Genomic DNA, 19136 nt, shown 5'->3' with positions numbered 1-19136 from the left:
TTGACGATCTGGAGAGAGAAGAACTTCTCCTGATGGTAGAAATTCTATATGACCTGAGTCTCTAGATAAAGCCAACAGTTCAGATACCCTGGCTCCTGAGGCCAGACTTAAAAGAAATAATGTTTTCCTCAGGAGGGGTAAGAAATCACATGAGTTGTTATCAGTATCTGAGGCCAGTTTGAGAACATCATTCAAGAACCATGACACTGAGCTAGGCCTTTCTGCTGGTCTGAGTCTAGCACAAGCTCTAGGAATAGATGAAAAATATGGAGTTGATGAAGATTCTATTTTTAAAACCAATATGGAATATTTTCTTTAGAGCTGATTTAGTGGTAGTAATAGTACTGGCTGCTAAACCTGTTTCAAATAAGGATCTGAAGAAGGAAATAGCCAGGTTGGTAGTCATGGTTTGAGATTTGGTTCCCCTCAGAAATTTGGCTAGTTTCTTAACGGCTGAGTCATACTGACGAAGGGTCGATTCTCTTTTATCCGATTCTAGGAATAGGATGTTTTGAGGATCGATATCTGCATCCCTTTTAGCCGCGAACTTCATGAAGTCCATAAAGTTAGGGTTTTGAGAATTTCTGAGGAAGCGAACACAGTCTTCATTTGCACTATTTGAGACAGCTTGGGATTGGGAATCCGTTGAGGTCGGAGACCCAATTCCAGTAGGAGTGGGAACCAGTTGCTCTTGGGCCAATTGGGGGCTACTAGGGCAACTTGTCCCTTGAAAGTCCTGAGTTTGCTCAAAACTTCCAGTAGAAGATTCACTGGAGGAAAGATGTATACTTTCTTCCATTGATTCCAATCTATGGCCATGGCGTCTGTGGCATAAGCCAGAGGGTCCAGGTTGGGAGCCAAATAGCAGGGAAGCTTGTGGTTCCACTCTGTGGCGAAAAGATCCACCTGGAGCCCTGGAACCTGCTGGCAGATCCACAGGAATGAACGCCTGTACAGAGACCACTCCGACTCTAGAGGGACTGAGCGAGACAAGGCATCTGCTATCACGTTCTTCACTCCCGCTAGGTGAGTGGAGGATAGGTGCCATTTGTACTTGGATGCCAGAGAAAATATGGCTATCATGACATGGTTCACATGGCTTGACTTGGAGCCTCCTCTGTTGATGCAGTGTACTACTACTGCACTGTCTAATACCAGCTTGATGTGAGATCCCTTGGCTGGCAGAAGTCTTTTCAGAGTGAGGAATACCGCCATAGCTTCCAGCACATTGATGTGAAGCCAGCGGAATGCAAGGGACCAAGTCCCTTGTACTTTTTTGTGCTGAGAGTACCCTCCCCAGCCGCTTAGGGAAGCATCTGTGTGGATAACTAATGCTGGAGGAGGGAACTGGAGAGGAATTGACTTTGATAAATTCTTGACCTCCGCCCAAGGGCAGAGTTGTTTGCGAAGTATCGCCGGTATAGCTGACAATTTGTCCCGGGACTTGTTGTTTGCTCTCGAGCGCCATACACGGTTTATGTCTTTTAGTTTTGCCTTCAGCAGAACGTCTGTTACTGAGGCAAATTGAAGAGAGCCTAGGATTCTTTCCTGGCTTCTCCTGGAAGTCTGTTTGCACTTGAGAAATTGCTTTGTTGCTTTGGCTATTTCTTTCCTCTTGGACAATGGAATTGATAGAGTGTGGGAGTTTAAATCCCACTGAATGCCGAGCCACTGAAAGCGAGAGTCCGGTGTCAGCCTGGACTTGGTCTTGTTTATCTGGAACCCCAGATGTTCCAGAAACTGTATTACCTTGACCGTTGCTTTGTGGCACTCTTCGATGCTTGTAGCCCAAACGAGCCAATCGTCTAGATACACAACTACCATTATCCCCTGGGACCTAAGTTGTTGAACTACTGTCTCTGCAACCTTCGTAAATACCCTGGGGGCCACGTTTAACCCGAAGGGCATTACCTTGAAGGAGAATGCCTGGTTCCCTAGCCTGAAACCTAGGTACGGGCGGAAGTGTCTTGCCACTGGGATATGATAGTATGCGTCTGTAAGATCGATAGAGGTGGTGACGGCCCCACGGGGAAGTAAGGTCCGCACCTGTGAGATAGTCAGCATCTTCGCTTGGTTGAGCCTTTCTTTGGCACGCTGAACAAGCGACCTTGAAACTTTAAATGCTTGACTTTTGACACTACTCCTTTCTGAAGGAGCTCTTGGGCATACTCCATCAATTCCGTTGTTGGATGCTGATAGAAGGTCTTGGATGGAGGGGGACCTTTGGTCCAGCTCCACCCTAGGCCTTTGGACACAATGCTCTGAGCCCAGTTGCTGAACCCCCATCTGTGTTGATAAAGGAACAGCCTCCCTCCTACCTGAGGGTTCTCACTGGCTTGGGGCAGGTCGAGACCCGCGCCCTCCTCGTAGGTGCTTTCCCCGGCTGGTTGCTCTTCCGCCACCTCTCTGGCGAAAGGCACCCCCTAGCCCTGCTGCCCCTTCCAAACCTGTTAAAAGGTTGGAAAGCTTGGCCTTCAAACACTGGGTTGAAGGCCGGGGAGACCGCGAAGGAGGTAGAAGCCTGGCCCTGAGGAGTCAACAGCAGAAATTGCTGTTGAGGCTGGGCCTTTGAAGTGGAAGGCTGTGCCACTTGGGAGACTGGCACTGCCTGCACAAACTGTTGTTGTTGGGTAACCTGGAAAGGCTGGAATTTCCTAGGCTTTTTAGGTTTTCTAGCTGAGGAAGTCGACTCCGGCTTCCTTTTGCTTGAAAGGTCCCAACGAACCTTAAGACTGGTTGAGTCTTGTTGCTTCGTGCTGAACAGAATTGACAATCGATTCTGGGAGAAGGTCAGCACCCCAGATCGAAGCCGCCAGCAACTTGTTTAGGTTCATGGCGGATGGTGGCTTCCTGCAGAACATGTTTTCTGCAGTTACGCCTTGCCACAACGAAGTCGTACAAGTCACATTGTACCGTATGTAGATGTGACTTGGCTATCAGCTTAAACAGAGGCTCGTTACCATAAGTCATGGCCGAAACCTCTGTCATAACCAGGGTATTGAGAGACCTCCCTAACCTGGTTCTTGTATCAAACTCAGCCTGGATGAGGTTGTCCGGGAGCCTGGGGAGCCTTTCGCTGAATTGTGTTATTGCACAATCCGGCTTTAGCTTCCCTACCATGAAGGTGGCTGGAAGATCTGCCCAAAGATCTTCCGTACCTGGGAGGAGGAGAGACGTGGGCTCCGTTTCCCAGAGCTGAGGCATCGGTTCGTCCCTCATTGCGGCCTGTAGAGTCAACTCCACCACTTTTGTGGTGAACGAAATGGGGGTCTCTCCGTCCACCACAAATATGGTAAAGGCGCTCTTGAAGGCTTGCATCCTGGTGTTGATGCACTCCCATTCTTCTAGGCTCCTCAGCCAATCTCACTGAGCCTGATCCCGACCGAAGATTACGGTCTCTTTATGGATCTTATCCTCCCTCCTCATAGCTGCCTCCGTAAGGCGGGCGTAACCAATGAAGGGGGGTTGCAAGTTAGCTGGGTGGAACTCGAAGTCCTCAAGCCTTCGAGTACCACAATCCGCCAACGTTAGCATCCCGTCCTTAAAGGGGGCATTAGCATCCCGTCCTTAAAGGGGGCATTAGCATCCCGTCCTTAAAGGGGGCACAGGACGAGACCCTCCAAGGATTGCTCGCCGTATAAAGGAGGGGAGGGTGTTGTAGTCCGGCATGGCTTGAGCTGCCACACCGGGCTGGGGGAGAACTGCCATTGGGTTCTACCGGAGACCTGCGATCAGGTTCTCCTGACTGGCCAGCCTTTCCGAAATGTTCCGGATCGACTGGCCTGACTCCTCGAAGGAAGATGAGATGTGGGAGAGCATCTCCTGAAACTTGTCTTGGACTAAGTTTCCAACTAGACTCCCCATTTGCTGCATGATGTTTGCAGTGAAAGCGTCGGAGTCAAAGGGACTAGGTTCCTGCTTCCGCCAGGAGTCTTAGGGTGCGTCCCCGTAGAGGTCGAAGGCTCAGGATCAGACAGGAGCTTAACCTTGTCCCTCGAGGACTTGCCTCTGGACCCTTTAGAGTGAGAAGACGACGACTTGGGCTTCTCTGCTCCGGGATGGTGAGCCAGAGTCTTATGAGAACCGCTAGGCGCTGTCTTCTTAGGCAGCGTCTTCTCAAGGGTCTTTGTTTCCCGCTTTCCCTTAACTTTAGGGATAGCTTGGGTGGACTTCGGTCTAACCGAAAGTTTACTCTCCGAAAATCCTTGGAAGGAAGAGGTAGAAGGGATAGGGGAAGACGATCCAGAATGACCCAAGGGTAGCCCTTGAGCCCCTAGCAAACATGCCTCATCTAACGTCCTACCTGTTTCCCCTACCGCCATGGGCTTGAGGTCCAAGTTGAGATTTGCCACGTCATCAATGATCTCCGAGTTCCCAGGGTCCGCCAAGGCTTGAGCCACCTGATGTTGGATGGTGGCGATGTACGGAGCCGTCGCTTGCGGGTCGATGTAGGAGGTCGTCTTTCTGCCGGGGAAGATCAGAGCAGCCATCTTCTTGTCGAGGATGTAGGGCTGCCCCTTGGTGACGTTCCTCCCGAACCCGCCGACCCAGACTTTCAAGGTGGTTGTCGCGGCGTCCCTGATGGCTTGAGCAGCCTGTAAGAGAAGGTTAGTATAAATACTAAGCTAGGAAGACTAAAATATATGTTTAAATATAGATATATCACTTATTAGGACTGTATACATATAGGCCAAATTATACATGACAGTTGTTCTCCGACAGTACTACTCCGGAGGTAACTGATCTACCAGATCATAACAAATTGAGCAACTCTCGTGGTGCCAGACTGCTATGTCCCCGTAGCGAATAGAGCAGACAGCATGGGTCCGGCAGACCTCATGCCCACAGGGGTCCTGCAGGACAGCGTTACAGCCAGATTCCTGGCAATGAGTGGCCTGTACGTGAACAGATACACGAGTATCGACACTAACTAATTCGACTAAGTCTAGGAAGTGATATATTATAACACCGGAGGATACCGGAGTGATTGATATAGGGGTTCAGCCTCCCCCCTGCTCTCCCGGCATGAGTGGTGGGTGTCTTGATAGAGCTGGTAGCCTAGTTTTCAGTACAATTCCAGTGTTACCAGGAATAAGGAGATTCACCAAACCAGTTACCTGCCTATACGCCGGAGCGAGGAGTACGAGGACAGCGGGGAGGAGCACGAGGAGGCTAGTAAAAAACCAGTCGGGGGAGCGTAGCTCTGCCGGCTAGCGAAAACAAAATAAACAAACAATAACAAATTAATATAAGGTAGAATAAGGCAACATGTGGAAGGAGCATGCGGTGGGGCTTCTCTCAGTCACCACACCTAAGGACTGGCGGAGCCAAGGGGATCCACCGCCGGAGTGGTGGGGAGGGTGGTGACTCGGGGTGAGAGAGAGCTGATCGGAAACCGAGGAGGTCCGAGCGCGGCCGAGCCGGGTGGCCAGCCGAGACCGACCGCACGGGAGACACCCCCTGGAACCAAAGGGTGAGAGCGGTATGAGCTGAGCCAGCCTCGGATGTCCCCCTGCAAACTCCCATATCCCCCCCGTGTAGAGGGGAAAGAAGGGAGGGAGCTCGGATGGTTGCCATGGGCAACGTGAGCGAGCGGTACTCACCCCCCCTTGGGGGGGGGGGGGGGGGGAGTGTGGGGACAGTAGCAGGCTCGTGGCGATCGCCTGGCTCGCCATGAACGTGGTAAGACCACGTGGTAAGACAGGCCAGGCGGTCTGAGGTGGCCTAGGCTACCTCTAACCGTCTCAAGCATGCTTAAATAGCCTAATGCAACATGGGGAAGAGGAAGATAAATTAGCAGATAGAGTGAAAGCAATGTCCTGGAGAAGCTAGACAAGTCAACCAAGAAGGGAGGGCGCCGAACAACTCGGGAGCTGGCCTCTGCCGATACATGAGAACGGAGGGAGGCGGCCAGGGTGGCAGGCCTAAAAGTAAAGACAGATGTCCTAAAGGAGCCTAAACATAGGAACATGCATGCATGAACACTGAGCTAAGGAGCGATGTAGGCTACGAGCTCAACCGAGCTAGGAATCCCCGTGAAAGCTAGTAAAAGCACATCAAATGGTAAAATCTTTGCACAACGCACAAAAATGTAGGCATATATACTGCTAAATTCAAGCTACAACGGTATGGGAGACCGAAAAAGCATGAAATAATGAAACACGTGGGACGAGCCGCCTGGGACGACTCTATAACCAGGCTGAAGGAGGCGCTGTCTTATAACCTAAATAAAAACGGTTAAACGGGTCCCTGGCTGGCTAAAATTAAGTGAAACACTTTAGCAGTACTTAACTTAGCTGCAGCGATGGCTTGGAGTTCCATGGTGAGGATAAATCCAAAAAACAGAGCACAAAGCACAGCAAAGAAAAAACACGTGTGTGCAAGATGGTGCTAACGGAAAGGATGACCGCTAGAGGTGCTCGTGATGGCGTCGGGAGCGCTAGTAGTAGTAGCAGCTGGGTGCGGGCCTTGTGTCGGCCCTCTCAGGTAGGGGGATTTTGTAGAAGGATGGCTCTAAATGGTAAGAGACCTGTGGTAGTGGTTTCACTCGCCCCAGAAACCATACCGACACCTTTTTATATAAAGTGAGCGAGTCAGAATACTCTGACATTCGATTTTAGTTTTTTCTCTGGTAATGTTAGGGATATTTACCTTAGAAATGTGTGCTAAAAGGACATTTCACAAAGCGACACAGGCTGAGCCCAGAAATGAATTAATTTATTAACATCTTTTAATAGCAGATGTCTCAAAAGAGCTGGTATATGTCCCAATTATTCTTCCAAAAACATTGCTGTAAGGGATATTGGATTTACGCCACTGCAGATACTTTAGCCAGACTGTTTCCTGGATATAAAATGTTGCTCAAGTTATTGTATCCTTAGGGAAATTCTTGAGAAAAGTTTACTGTATACTACTGGTTTAAATGTATCTAACATTTATAAAAGCATTTACTTAGATTTCAATATTACTGTTTAATGTCATATGACCAGCAAGGAACTTTATAAATATGTAGAGGAAAAGTTAGAATGGGCTAGATATTCTTGTGGCATTCCAATGAACATTTTAACAAATCAACTGTTTTCTCAAAGATCTCGCATATTCATAACAAAACTAAGCCATGTAGTGTGAAAGTGGTCTCACCCACCCAACTTGACATTAGTTTTGAGTAATTAGCCATCAAAGTTAATTCCTGATTACTACATACCAAATAAAGTATTGCAATATATTGCTATTATACATCAACATATATGTTTAGGCTAGATTTTTCATGCCACTGAGTTTTTAATAAATTAAAAAAAAAAATTTGATTACGGTGGAATTTTGTATTTACTTCCCCCTGCACTTTATTTTTTTCCCAGAAAGTCATGGTTTTAGGTTCATTTTTTGAGTACGTATATGGACTATGAAGAGTTCTGTACAAAAATTATGTTGCTGTGACCAATTCCTGATTTTATAAGAATTTTTTATAAATTGAAAAATATATTCTTATCATTGTAGAGCCTTAAAAAATATTGCTTTACATTAACATTACTAACATTCACACTTACCCTGGGCATCAGCGACACCCCCTCGAATCAGAACAGGAGAGAGAAAAATTTAAATAAAAATGAACAATTGAAAGAGAAAATTGGGGAGAAAGAGAAAATTGGGGAGGAAGAGAAAAATGAAAAATTTTGAGAGACAATTAGAGAAAAAGAGAAAATATATAAAAAGAGAAAATAGAGAGAAATTGAGAGAAACAGAGATAAAAAAGAGAGAAATAGAGAAAATGAGAGAGATGGAAATAGAGAAGAAAGAAAGCAAAAAAGAGAATGAAAAATGCTTGTCTACTTGGTTTAAAGTCTGTGAGAAAGCAGTCTGAGGCAGCGTGGCTGACAACAACACTTGAGGCATGCTATGATTGGCCGAGCAGAGGGGCAAGGTATGATACTTCACTCTCATTGGCTGCAGCACCCTCCTGGGTTAGAACACTTTTGCACCTGATCTAAAGTTAGTCTGCACCTCTTGTTGGACCAAAACATGCCACTTTAGACCTTAGTAAACCCCACAGGATGTTTGCTTTTGCCTTTTCCGACACCAATACAAGGTTTTTGAATCTACAGACATGTTCCTGCCTATAACTCCAAACCACCATTTTTAAGGGTTAGACCCCTTTCACACTGCATGCCTCAGTTTTCCTTATTACACTGTAATGTACTATGTACTACATACAGGCAGTCCACAATTAATGTCGAGGGACCTGTTTTCCCGCTGAGTTGCCACAACCATAAAATCATCGATAATCATGGTAACTGAAGCAATCATTTAAGATGGAAGCACCAACAAACTGCTTACCAGTGCCATTAACCACTTACTGGCGCCAATAAACGGCTTATCAATGTCAATAATCCACTTACCAATGCTGAAAATCGCTTATTGTCGCCAAAAATCTGGTTAAAAATGTTGTTAGCCATGTGCTGTGCTTTAAGAATGGAATGTTATTAACCGATGCCACTGATAAATGACAAATGCCTGTAATAAAGTTCCTGGTCTCTTCTGTGAAGACTGAAGAATGAAAATATCAGAGGCTAGATTACCTGATAGCTAATTATGGCATGAACATGGGAATATTATTAGTACTACTGTGCGTGGGTCACTAAAGCACTTAAACATATCCCAAATGTATAATATAATTACATCAACTGACCATGTCATTTTTTGTCTTGGAGAAACATGTGGGTTTCATTAAAATTCAGGCAACACAAAGCATTCATATTCATTAACTGGCTATTATGAAGTCCAACACTATCTGCTGAGTTTTACTTTCAAACTGAATTGTCAACATAATATCAGTAAATTAAGGAGTTGGAGCTCCACAATGCTATATTAGGGTTATTCATTTAGGATTTATCTAGGGAGTTCCCATGTCTGCCATGAAGCCACTACTAAAGATAGTTGAATCCCTCCTTTAAGGTCTGCCTCAGGGATTGTCCCTAAATAGAGGCAGTCGGCGGTTATTGGCGGACTCGGATATTGGCGATCTTTCCTACGTCAAAATCCCTTTTATGGTGCTTGTCTGGCACCAAAAAGTCCCAATTTCTAGCAATTGAAAAGTACCTAAAGGTGGCCTCACACTAGGCCTTTTTTTTCTCCAGCTTCGAGCCGTTGCTGGCGAAAATGAAAAACCGGGAGCTTTTAGCTCAAGATTTTAGCTTCCCAACAGAACAGGAAGCAGCCAGCACGAACCGCGAGCCACAGCATAATGTAAACAAACAAGACGGCTGCTGCTGATAGGACGTACTCTTGCATTCACGTAAGTTTCCGAGAAATACACCACTGCAGCACATCTTGCAACAGTCCCACAATTTTTGGGCGCCATGATATCAGTTAATCAGTTCTGTTTACTTTTTCCTACGGCTCCTCGAAACCACGAGTTCCTAGTGTGACAATACAACACTTTTGCTCACACACATCGGCTGGATGTTGGCCAAAACCGCGAGCAAGAAATGACTAGTGTGAGACCAGCTTAACAGAGGTGCCATTATCCAGTTATTGGTGCCAAAATCTGGTTATCAGCACCAATATTTGGTTATCGGTGATTTTTGCTTATCATCAGGCTGTAACATAACCCCCCCCCGATATCTGGGGACTGCCTGTAGTATACGCATAATGCATAGCCCTCTATGGGTTCACCAACATCCTTCTCATTACGAGCTAAGCTTAAGTTTCACCTAGCTCGACTAGGTGAGGAGGTGTGCTGTTTTGCTCAACCTCCACTTAGTTCTAAAAACAATCAAAGTTATGTAATTAAGTTGAGAAAGGCCAAAAATGATGAATTTTTAAAATCTTGTTGAAATACACAATTTTTCAAAAGAAATCTATCTTGGCTATTAACAATCGTGTAATTTCTTACGAAAAACTGACTTCACTGTACATAATTTTGCCATGGGATAAGAAATTTATTTTGTTCTATAATACAAACCTTTATCTCAATCATCAGAATAGTGAATATACCTTTACCAACAAATCATTTCAAGGTCTAAAGGACTTTTTGGAACTAATCATCCACTCGTTAAAAAAACAAATCCAGTCTAAATGTTTCATGTTTGGCACTTCACAGCTCCTGCCAAAAAATATTCTAGACTTTATCTCTAACACTTACATTTCACTCGATTTTCTCAACATAAGACTGGCAAGAGTAGTATTGCTTGGATGAAACAAATGTGGCAACAATGACATCTAATTAAGTATTCAAAATGACTTTGCTAAAAGCACTGTCATGTTTAATCTAGAGAACACTGAATAATAGAGACTTACCTTGCCAAAAAAATCAAAGAGGTTAAAAATAGCCATTATTATGACGGGCATCCACGATTTCAGTCGGCATGACACAATTTCAGTTTCAATGCCAGGGTATAAGCACAACGTCACAAAGTAAGCCAAAGCTATTGAAAGCATGTATTGCCATACATTACGACTAACATGCCAGCGTGCTATGACTCCCCCTGTAAGAAAAAAAAAATAGTAAAAAAAAGATTATTTTACAAAACAACCACACTAAATAAAATCCACAGAATAGTCCACTGCTAACTTTCCATACAAAAGAAAACACATATACTAATCAGCAAATGTGAGAATTTTCATTTTTGAAAATGACCTGATTACCTTTTCTTTCAGCACACCAACGATGAACTGACTATAACAACTGACGCAAACATTATGCCTCCGAACTTATCATTTATACATGTGAAATGCTTATGTGAAATGTGAAATAACAGGACCCTATTTACTCCATAAATACAACTTCATATTTTACTGATAATACCATCCAACCTGAGTTGGCATATGCTGGCTTAGAATTGAGTCCTTCAAAAGGCAATAAAGATCCTGATTAATCATTTACTGTCATGATGAGTGGAAGTTGATGTGGAGGAAACTATAGCACAGCATGGTAAGAGGGCAATGCTGGTAAAATAGGTAGTTTTCATTTAAGAAACGACTTTTTCTTGGCTGCTATAATATAGCACAAGCTAAGCTACAATATGCCATAAATTAAGTTTCGTTTTTAGTATCATAAATTGAGTTTCGTTTTTAGTATTTAAATAAGAGATTTTGACAGAGGAAAAATCTATTTCTGGGCAATGACCTGTGTCGCCCAGTGAAATGTCACTTTGATACTCATTTTTAAGGTATAAATATTGCTATACATACCAGAGAAAAAAAGAGAAACGATAGTGCAAGAATATTCTGGCTCTCTCGTCTTTTAATTAAAGGTGTCGGTATAGTAAAAAGGGTGAGTGGAAACCAATACCAGAGGTCCCTTGCCATTTAGCCTCTTCCTCCTTCAAAATCCCTCGTCTACAGAGGAGCCGGACTAAGGCCCCGCTACCCGCTACTACTACGGTCAGCGTCTTTGTTTTCATTCCTTTCGATACCATTGTCGGCGCCAAACGCATTTTTTACTCTGTGCAGGGACATTTCACGGAGCGACACAGGCTGAGCCCAGAAAAGGAAATTGTAGCAATTTCATAAACTCATAAAATAATAACTTGTATGAAGAATTCGAGTTGCACAAATTGACAGACGCAAACCTTTCATGGGAACCCAACTAATTGGCATATGCAATTTTTTCAACACGTGACATTTGCAGAATCCTCAAGAAACCCTGCAGAAGTGGTTATGTTTAATTTTTGAAGTGCTTTATAAGTTTTCATGCTTTAATGTATAAAATTTGTATTATTTTTATTTTTGTACATAAATACCATATGATACTGGCATATTTTAAAATACAGTTAAATCATTCAAAATCACAAAACAGCTGTGATGTACGTACTTTAATACATATTTACTTTGATGTATCAGTTATATAATTGCTCTCTCTCTCTCTCTCTCTCTCTCTCTCTCTCTCTCTCTCTCTCTCTCTCTCTCTCTCTCTCTCACTGAGACAAGAGAGATTTTTCTACGCATAGATAAATGTGACGTTATTTTGTTATTGATTTTTTAAATATTTTCCATGCTTTAGTTAAAATTTTTGCATTTGTATAGTAAATTATATAAAATTTTAACAAATACCTATCATACTAGCCTTATTCTGAATCTCTTGTTGGTAACTTTGAAGCAAGGAGGGGGTAATTGTCAATTAACTTCACATACAGTGGACCCGCCATATTCGCGGGAAAATCGCGTATTGGCACTATTTTCTATTAGAAATATCCAAAAATTCCTGTTTTTTTTTTTATCAAATTCATTTTAAAATGCACTTCTTGTGATAAAACTATTAAAAAACCAGGTATAGACATTTTTAGTGGGTTTTCTTGAGTTTCTATTAACAAATTAGGCAGTTTTAAGCATTTTTATAGGGATTTCAGCTATTTGCGGGGGGCGTCTGGTACACATCCCCCCTGCGAATACATAGGGGAACACTGTATGACTACAAAGGGGAGTGTTGCCCACAGATTGTCAAAGGATATGTACTAAAATCTCTCTCTCTCTCTCTAATGTTATCTTCTCTCTCTCTGTAATAATAATTAATAGATGATTTAACTCCCAACATTTAATGTAAGGGCAACTCCATCTGTGTGTGTGTGTGTGTGTGTGTGTGTGTGTGTGTGTAATTCATGAATAATTTAACTCTCTTAACATACAGGCAACCCTGATCTGTGTTTGTGTGTACTGTAATGAAATATGAATTACAGTTCAGTATTAAGCTAACTTCTAAATTAAATTAAACTGCTTTAAGAGCATGATTTTGTCATATTTAGGGTTTAGACTCTAGAAATAAGCATTTACAGTATGTATGTATATTAGCATCTTTTATGGACTGTACCAAACTTTCACAAATCCTCACCTTAAACTAAGGGTTCTTGAACCTAACCTTATGTAAGTTTGGGGTATTACTGTATTACCTCGTAATAAATTATACTTAAATGAAACATCAATTCCTGTGGTCAGGAAAACATGTTAAATCTCAAAATAACCATGGAATAGCAATCCATTTGAGATTAAAATGACATCACTTAACATAATGCACGTTTCATTCACTGAGATTCCATCATCATCATCACAAGTATTTTATCGTCAATTTTTCCTTCATGGAGTTAAATGTAAGAAAGAAGCTCTCTCCACTCTTCTCTGCTCTGTGTTCTTGTCTCCCTGAACATCCAGCAGATCTAAGCCTTTATCTATCCTTTTTCTTCATGATTTCTGGCTCTCCATACATGCCTTGTTCCTGCACTTCCATATCTACAACTTTTTAGACCAACTCTTACTCATCCCATCTCATCAAAACCATTAAGCTTCTGATGACGTCAAATACCATTGGTAGTATAATGTTAAAATTCTAACCCTAAATATGAAGTTTTTATGTTAAAACAAAGTTTAATGTATACTTACCTGGCAGGTATATATAATTTAATGCCCACCCTCCTCCCCTCAGGAGACAGGGTTCAGAGAAAATCTGGCCCAATTGGGAACGGTTCCTAGCGCTAGCGCCACGGTAACGGGGTGGTGGTTGCCTGAACTACTAATAGGTTACTAGCGTTTGCCGCGAGTTTTGAAAATTTCTGCCAGGTGGAACAGAGAATATAGCTATATATATACCTGCCAGGTAAGTATACATTAAACTTTGTTTTAACATAAAAACTTCATTTTAATGTATGACACTTACCTGGCAGGTATATATATAGCTGATTGACACATTTGGAGGTGGGTCAAAGACAGCAACATTATTAGAGTATAAAAATATTATTAAAATATTATTAAAACTCTAGGTTCCTTACCTGCTAAGGTAGCTGACTTCATAGGTCCTGCCTCTAAGCCTGCTTAAACCTTAGGAGCTCTCAACAAGGAAGTGTCCTGTATGTTATAGAAGCTAAGACTGGAACTGACAACTGGACGTGACCAATGTGTTGACAGAACCGTACAGCCCTCTTATGCCACGGCATTCAAGCTAGTAATAGATCATTTACCTGAACTACACACACACCACACCAAGATAATACTAACAAGACTGATAAAAGTACAGAACACTTTTCTCAGACGACCAAATAACACAAACACCATCACCTAATAAAATCAACTAGCTTAAAAGAAGGTTATGGGATAGTAACTCCTTTGCCCAATACTGTACCAGAGGACACGTATGGACCTAGCATCTGACAATTATCAAAGGTTGTCTGAATATCCCTAAGATAATGAGACACAAATATTGAATTAGTTCTCCAATATGTGGATTCAATAATTTCTTTGAGGGCTAAATTCTTTTTAAAAGTCAATGAAGTCGCAACTGCCCTGACTTCATGAGCCTTCACTTTCAAAATACCAAAGCTCTGCTCTTGACACAACATATGAGCTTCTCTAATCAACTCTCTCATGAAGAAGGCTAGAGCGTTCTTCGTCATGGGTCTACTGGGGTCTTTAACTGAACACCAAAGAGCATCAGAATTCCCTCTGATCTCTCTTGTTCTTTCCATATAAAAACACAATGCTCTCACTGGGCAGAGAACTCTTTCTTGCTCATGACCCACTAACTCAGAAAGACCCAAAACTTCAAAGGATCTTGGCCAAGGATTAGCCGGATTCTCATTCTTGGCCAAGAAACCTTCCTGGAATGAACACACTGCGTTGCCATGTCTCCATCCCACCTTCTTCGATATGGCCTGAAGCTCACTAGCTCTTTTAGCCATTGCCAAAGCGACTAAAAAGATAGTTTTCTTAGCAACATCTCTCAGAGAGGATTTCTCTAAAGGCTCGAATTTGCTAGAGGTTAAATACTTCAAGACAACATCGAGGTTCCAAGCAGGTGGCCTGCATTGGGGTTGTTTCTTGGTACCAAATGACCTAATCAGATCTCTAAGGTCTAAGTTATTAGAGATGTCTAGATCTCTGTGTCTAAACACTGAGGTTAGCATACTTTTATAGCCTTTGATTGTCGAAACTAACAAACCCAAATCCTTCCTCAAGTATAGAAGGAAGTCTGCAATTTGGGTCACAGAGGTACTGGATGAAGACACTTTACTGTTCTTACACCACTTCCGGAAATTCTCCCACTTCGACTGATATACTGTAATTGTGGAGGTTCTTCTGGCTCTAGCCACTGCACTGGCCACCTCTCTAGAATATCCCCTCACTCTGACAAGACTTTCGATAGTCTGAACGCAGTCAGACCCAGAGCGAGGGTATTCTTGTGAAACCTGTCGAAGTGGGGTTGTCTGAGTAAATCTACTCTTAGAGGAAGAGTTCTTGGCGTATCTATTGTCCATTCCAGTACCTCTGTGAACCAACTTTGGGCCGGCCAAAACGGAGCTATTAAGGTCATCCTCGTTCCTTGGCTCTCCCTGAACTTCTTCATAACTTTCCCCAGTACTTTGAATGGAGGAAAAGCGTAAACATCCAAGTTTGTCCAATCCATCAGGAATGCGTCGACCGCCACTGCTTCCTGATCTGGAACCGGAGAGCATAGGTTGGTAATCTTTTGTTCTGGCTGTCGCAAACAGATCTACTACCGGACGGCCCCACAACTTCCACAGGCTCTGGCAAACCTCCATGTGCAAAGTCCACTCCGTCGGGAGAAGTTGTTCTCTTCTGCTCAACAGGTCCGCACTCACATTTTTCTCCCCCTGTATAAACCTGGTGAGCAGCACGATGCTTTCCTCTTCCGCCCAAAGCAGAATTTCCTTTGCCAGCTTGTAGAGGGGAAAAGAATGAGTCCCTCCTTGTTTGCGGATGTATGCCAGAGCCGTGGTGTTGTCCGAGTTGATCTGCACTGTCTTGTCTCGAATCAACTCTCTGAAGTGCTTCAAGGCCAAGAAAATTGCCATCAGTTCCTTCCTGTTTATGTGCCAACTTGTTTCTTCCTTGCTCCAAAGTCCCGACACCTCTTGAGGGCCTAATGTCGCTCCCCAACCCGCGTCCGACGCGTCGGAATACAAGATGAGGTCTGGGCTCTTCTGCTGAAGCGACATCCCTCTTGCTAACCTGCCTGGAGTTAGCCACCACTTTAATTCCTCCTTCACTTCGGCAGGAATTAGAAACTGGAAGGAATCCGGTTGCAATTTTCTTGGCCATGAATCCTTCAGGAAAAACTGTAGAGGTCTCAAGTGCAGTCTTCCTAAAGAAATGAACCTCTCTAGCGAAGAGAGTGTGCCCAGTAGACTCATCCACTCTCTTGCTGAGCATCGGTCTTTCTCTAGAAAGTCCTGCACCTTCCGAATGCATAGGGCTTGCCTTTCGGGGGACGGAAAAGCCCGAAAAGTCACTGACGATATCTGAATCCCCAAATAAACTATCTGTTGTTGGGGATTCAATTGAGACTTTCCCATGTTTACCACAAGACCTAGGTCTTTTGCTAAGTTCAATGTTTGATTCAAGTCCTCCAGACATTGACTTCTTGATTGGGATCTTATCAACCAGTCGTCCAGGTAAAAAGACACTCTGATCCCTCTTAAGTGCAACCATCTCGCCACATTGGACATCATCCTCGTGAAACACTTGGGGGGCTGTGCAAAGGCCGAAGCACAGGGCCTTGAACTGAAAGACCCTGTCCTGAATCACAAACCTTAAATACTTCCTGCTTCCTGGATGAATCGGAATATGAAAGTATGCGTCTTGTAAGTCCAGGGTCACCATCCAGTCCCCTGGACGTACCGCTGCCAGCACTGAATCGTTCGTTTCCATAGTGAACTTGGTCTTTTCTACGAAAAGATTCAGTTGACTTTCGTCCAGAACTGGCCTCCAACCTCCCGAGGACTTTGCAACCAGGAACAACCGGTTGTAAAATCCCGGAGATTTGCGATCCAGAACAGGTTCTATGGCTCCTTTCTCTAGCATGGAAGCTACTTGCTCCCACAGAGCCGTTTTCTTCACTAAATCGTTGTAATTTGCCCCGAGGGCTCTCGGAGATGTTGCGAGAGGAGGTCTCTTCAAGAAAGGAATCTTGTACCCTTCCCGAGCTACGTTGACAGCCCAGGGATCTGCCTTCATGTTCTGCCAAACTTCCCAAAAACCTTGAAGTCTGGCTCCCACTGTCGTCTGGAGGACTGAGATCTCATTGTTTCGAGGTGGTCTTGGCTCCTCTTTTAGCGGGTAATCTCTTACCCCTAAAGGCTGGTCGAGCGAACGTTCTGCCTCGAAAGGGCTGTTGCGAAGGCCTAGGTTCCTTTGGAGTTTTCTTAACCAACTTGGATGGTAAGAACTTCTTAACTGAAGACGAGAGAAGATCTTGAGTGGCCTTCTGAGAAAGGGAGAGAGCTATATCCCTAATCACCTCTGAAGGGAACAGCTGTTTCGAAAGGGGAGAGAACAGCAACTCCGATTTCTGAGAGTTTGAAACCCCTTTTGAAGCGAAGGAACACAACAGCGACCTCTTCTTCAGTACTCCTGCTGTGAACAAAGAAGCCAGTTCATTCGTTCCATCTCTCAGAGCCTTGTCCATGCAGGACATAATGCTCTTAGCGGCTTCCATACCCTGCGAATCTTCTTCTTCTAGGGAGTTCGCCAGTGCTCCCAAAGACCAATCTAGAAAATTGAAGACTTCGAAAGTCCTAAAAATCCCTTTAAAAAGATGGTCAAACTCGGACGAAGTCCACCAGACCTTAGCAGACTGCAACGCCGGTCTGTGTGAGCTGTCCACCATACTGGAGAAGTCCCCCTGGGAGGAGGCAGGTACTCCCAGGCCTAGACTTTCTCCAGTAGCGTACCATACTCCTGACTTCGATGCTAACTTAGCTGGTGGAAAAGCGAAAGAGTATTTCCCCGCTTCTTTCTTATCCTTCATCCAGTCATTCACACGTTGAAGGGCCTTCTTCGCCGAAATCGAGAGAGTCATCTTAAGGAAAGAGGACTTCTTTGGAGTCTTAGTCTTGGAAAACTGAGATAAGGGAGATAACGGAGCCGTTGGTTTGAATTCCCCTTCAAAAATCGAAAGCAGACGTGAAGTCAGAATCTTGTAATCCGAAGACGGTTCCGTATTCTTCTCCTCAACAAAATCCAAATCCTCTTCTGCTGAAGAAATGTCTTGCAGATCACTGTCATGTTGACGCTTCGCTGACGGAATAACGTCCTGCCGCCTGCGTCCAACAAAGAATCGGCGTCCTGCCGCCTATCGATGTTCCTACCGCCTGGCGTCCTCTGCGTCCATCGTAGACACATCTGCTTCCTGCCGCCTGCGTCTTGCGTCCACAATTGATCCAGAGTCCTGACGTTTGCGTCCTGCTTCTTCCGAAACCATCTTCTTCTTCCTGCGTTCTGCGTCCTGAAAAACCAATCGATCGCCCGTCCCTCATAAGAGCCAGTGGCGTCCTACATCCTCGGCGTAACGCATCCTTGTCTTCCGTCTTCTTAGAAGAACTTAACGGGAAGGAAATCGTCCTTCCGCCTCGAAGATGCCCTGCAAAGGAGCATCCCAAGACTTAATGAGAACTGCCAGCTTAGACTGCATTTCCCTTAAGAAACCCTTCGTACTATCTTCCTGAATGGCAGAGGACGAAGGAGGAGGATTACGAGAAGGACTGCGACGTAACGGAGAGCGATCTTGTACTCTACCCGACGGAGAGAGACGGGGGGAAGACAAGCAAGAAGATGGAGGAGTCTCTCTCATCGAAATCCAAGAACGAGAAGGCCGTACTGAGTCCTCTTTAGAACGAAAGATCCTCTTCCTCTTGATCGGAACGTCCCCGTCTTCCGAGGAGGACAAAATCTCCGGACTACTCCAAGCCTCACGATCTTGAGCATGTCTCTCGGGAGCGGTCGATGTCCTGAAAGTCCTCTTGAGGGGGCGAGACACAACTGCATACCGACGTTCCCGCTCAGATGTCGAACCATCCGAGGACGCACACTTCCCAGTTACGCCTTTTCTGCGGCGAACTGCAACAGCCTGGGAACTTGCAACAGGACTGTTCGAAGGGACGCCTGACCGCGATAAAACCTCTCTCGCCTCCCTTCGACTGTCGACATGCCTTCTCCCTTGGGTCTGGGACCTTGACAGAGGTCTAGGTCTAGGAGCACGAGAGAGACGATCAGACGCCCCCTCCACTACACTTTCACTGACATCAAAAGCACTAACTTTATCCGTAAGGCGCTGTATCTGGTCGCCCATGGACGCAAGGGCAGCGAACACCTTAACAATCTGTGTATCGTTCGCCTCCTCCGATACAGCAGCG

At 44.5% G+C, this 19136-nt stretch overlaps 1 protein-coding gene across 2 annotated transcripts in view; it reads right to left on the bottom strand.

Annotated features, from left to right (window-relative positions):
* Positions 1-19136, bottom strand: part of LOC135196143 (equilibrative nucleoside transporter 4-like) — a gene marked incomplete in the record, with an annotated part of 265861 nt that overhangs the window by 86375 nt on the left and 160350 nt on the right. For both annotated transcript variants that reach the window (XM_064222693.1, XM_064222692.1), the window contains 1 exon segment: positions 10297-10484. In XM_064222693.1, coding sequence (XP_064078763.1) covers positions 10297-10484 — 188 coding nt within the window.

Source organism: Macrobrachium nipponense, chromosome 17 (assembly GCF_015104395.2).
Source record: "Macrobrachium nipponense isolate FS-2020 chromosome 17, ASM1510439v2, whole genome shotgun sequence".
In the NCBI taxonomy this organism is placed as follows: Eukaryota; Metazoa; Arthropoda; class Malacostraca; order Decapoda; family Palaemonidae; genus Macrobrachium; species Macrobrachium nipponense.
This window is presented reverse-complemented; position numbering and strand designations above follow the sequence as displayed.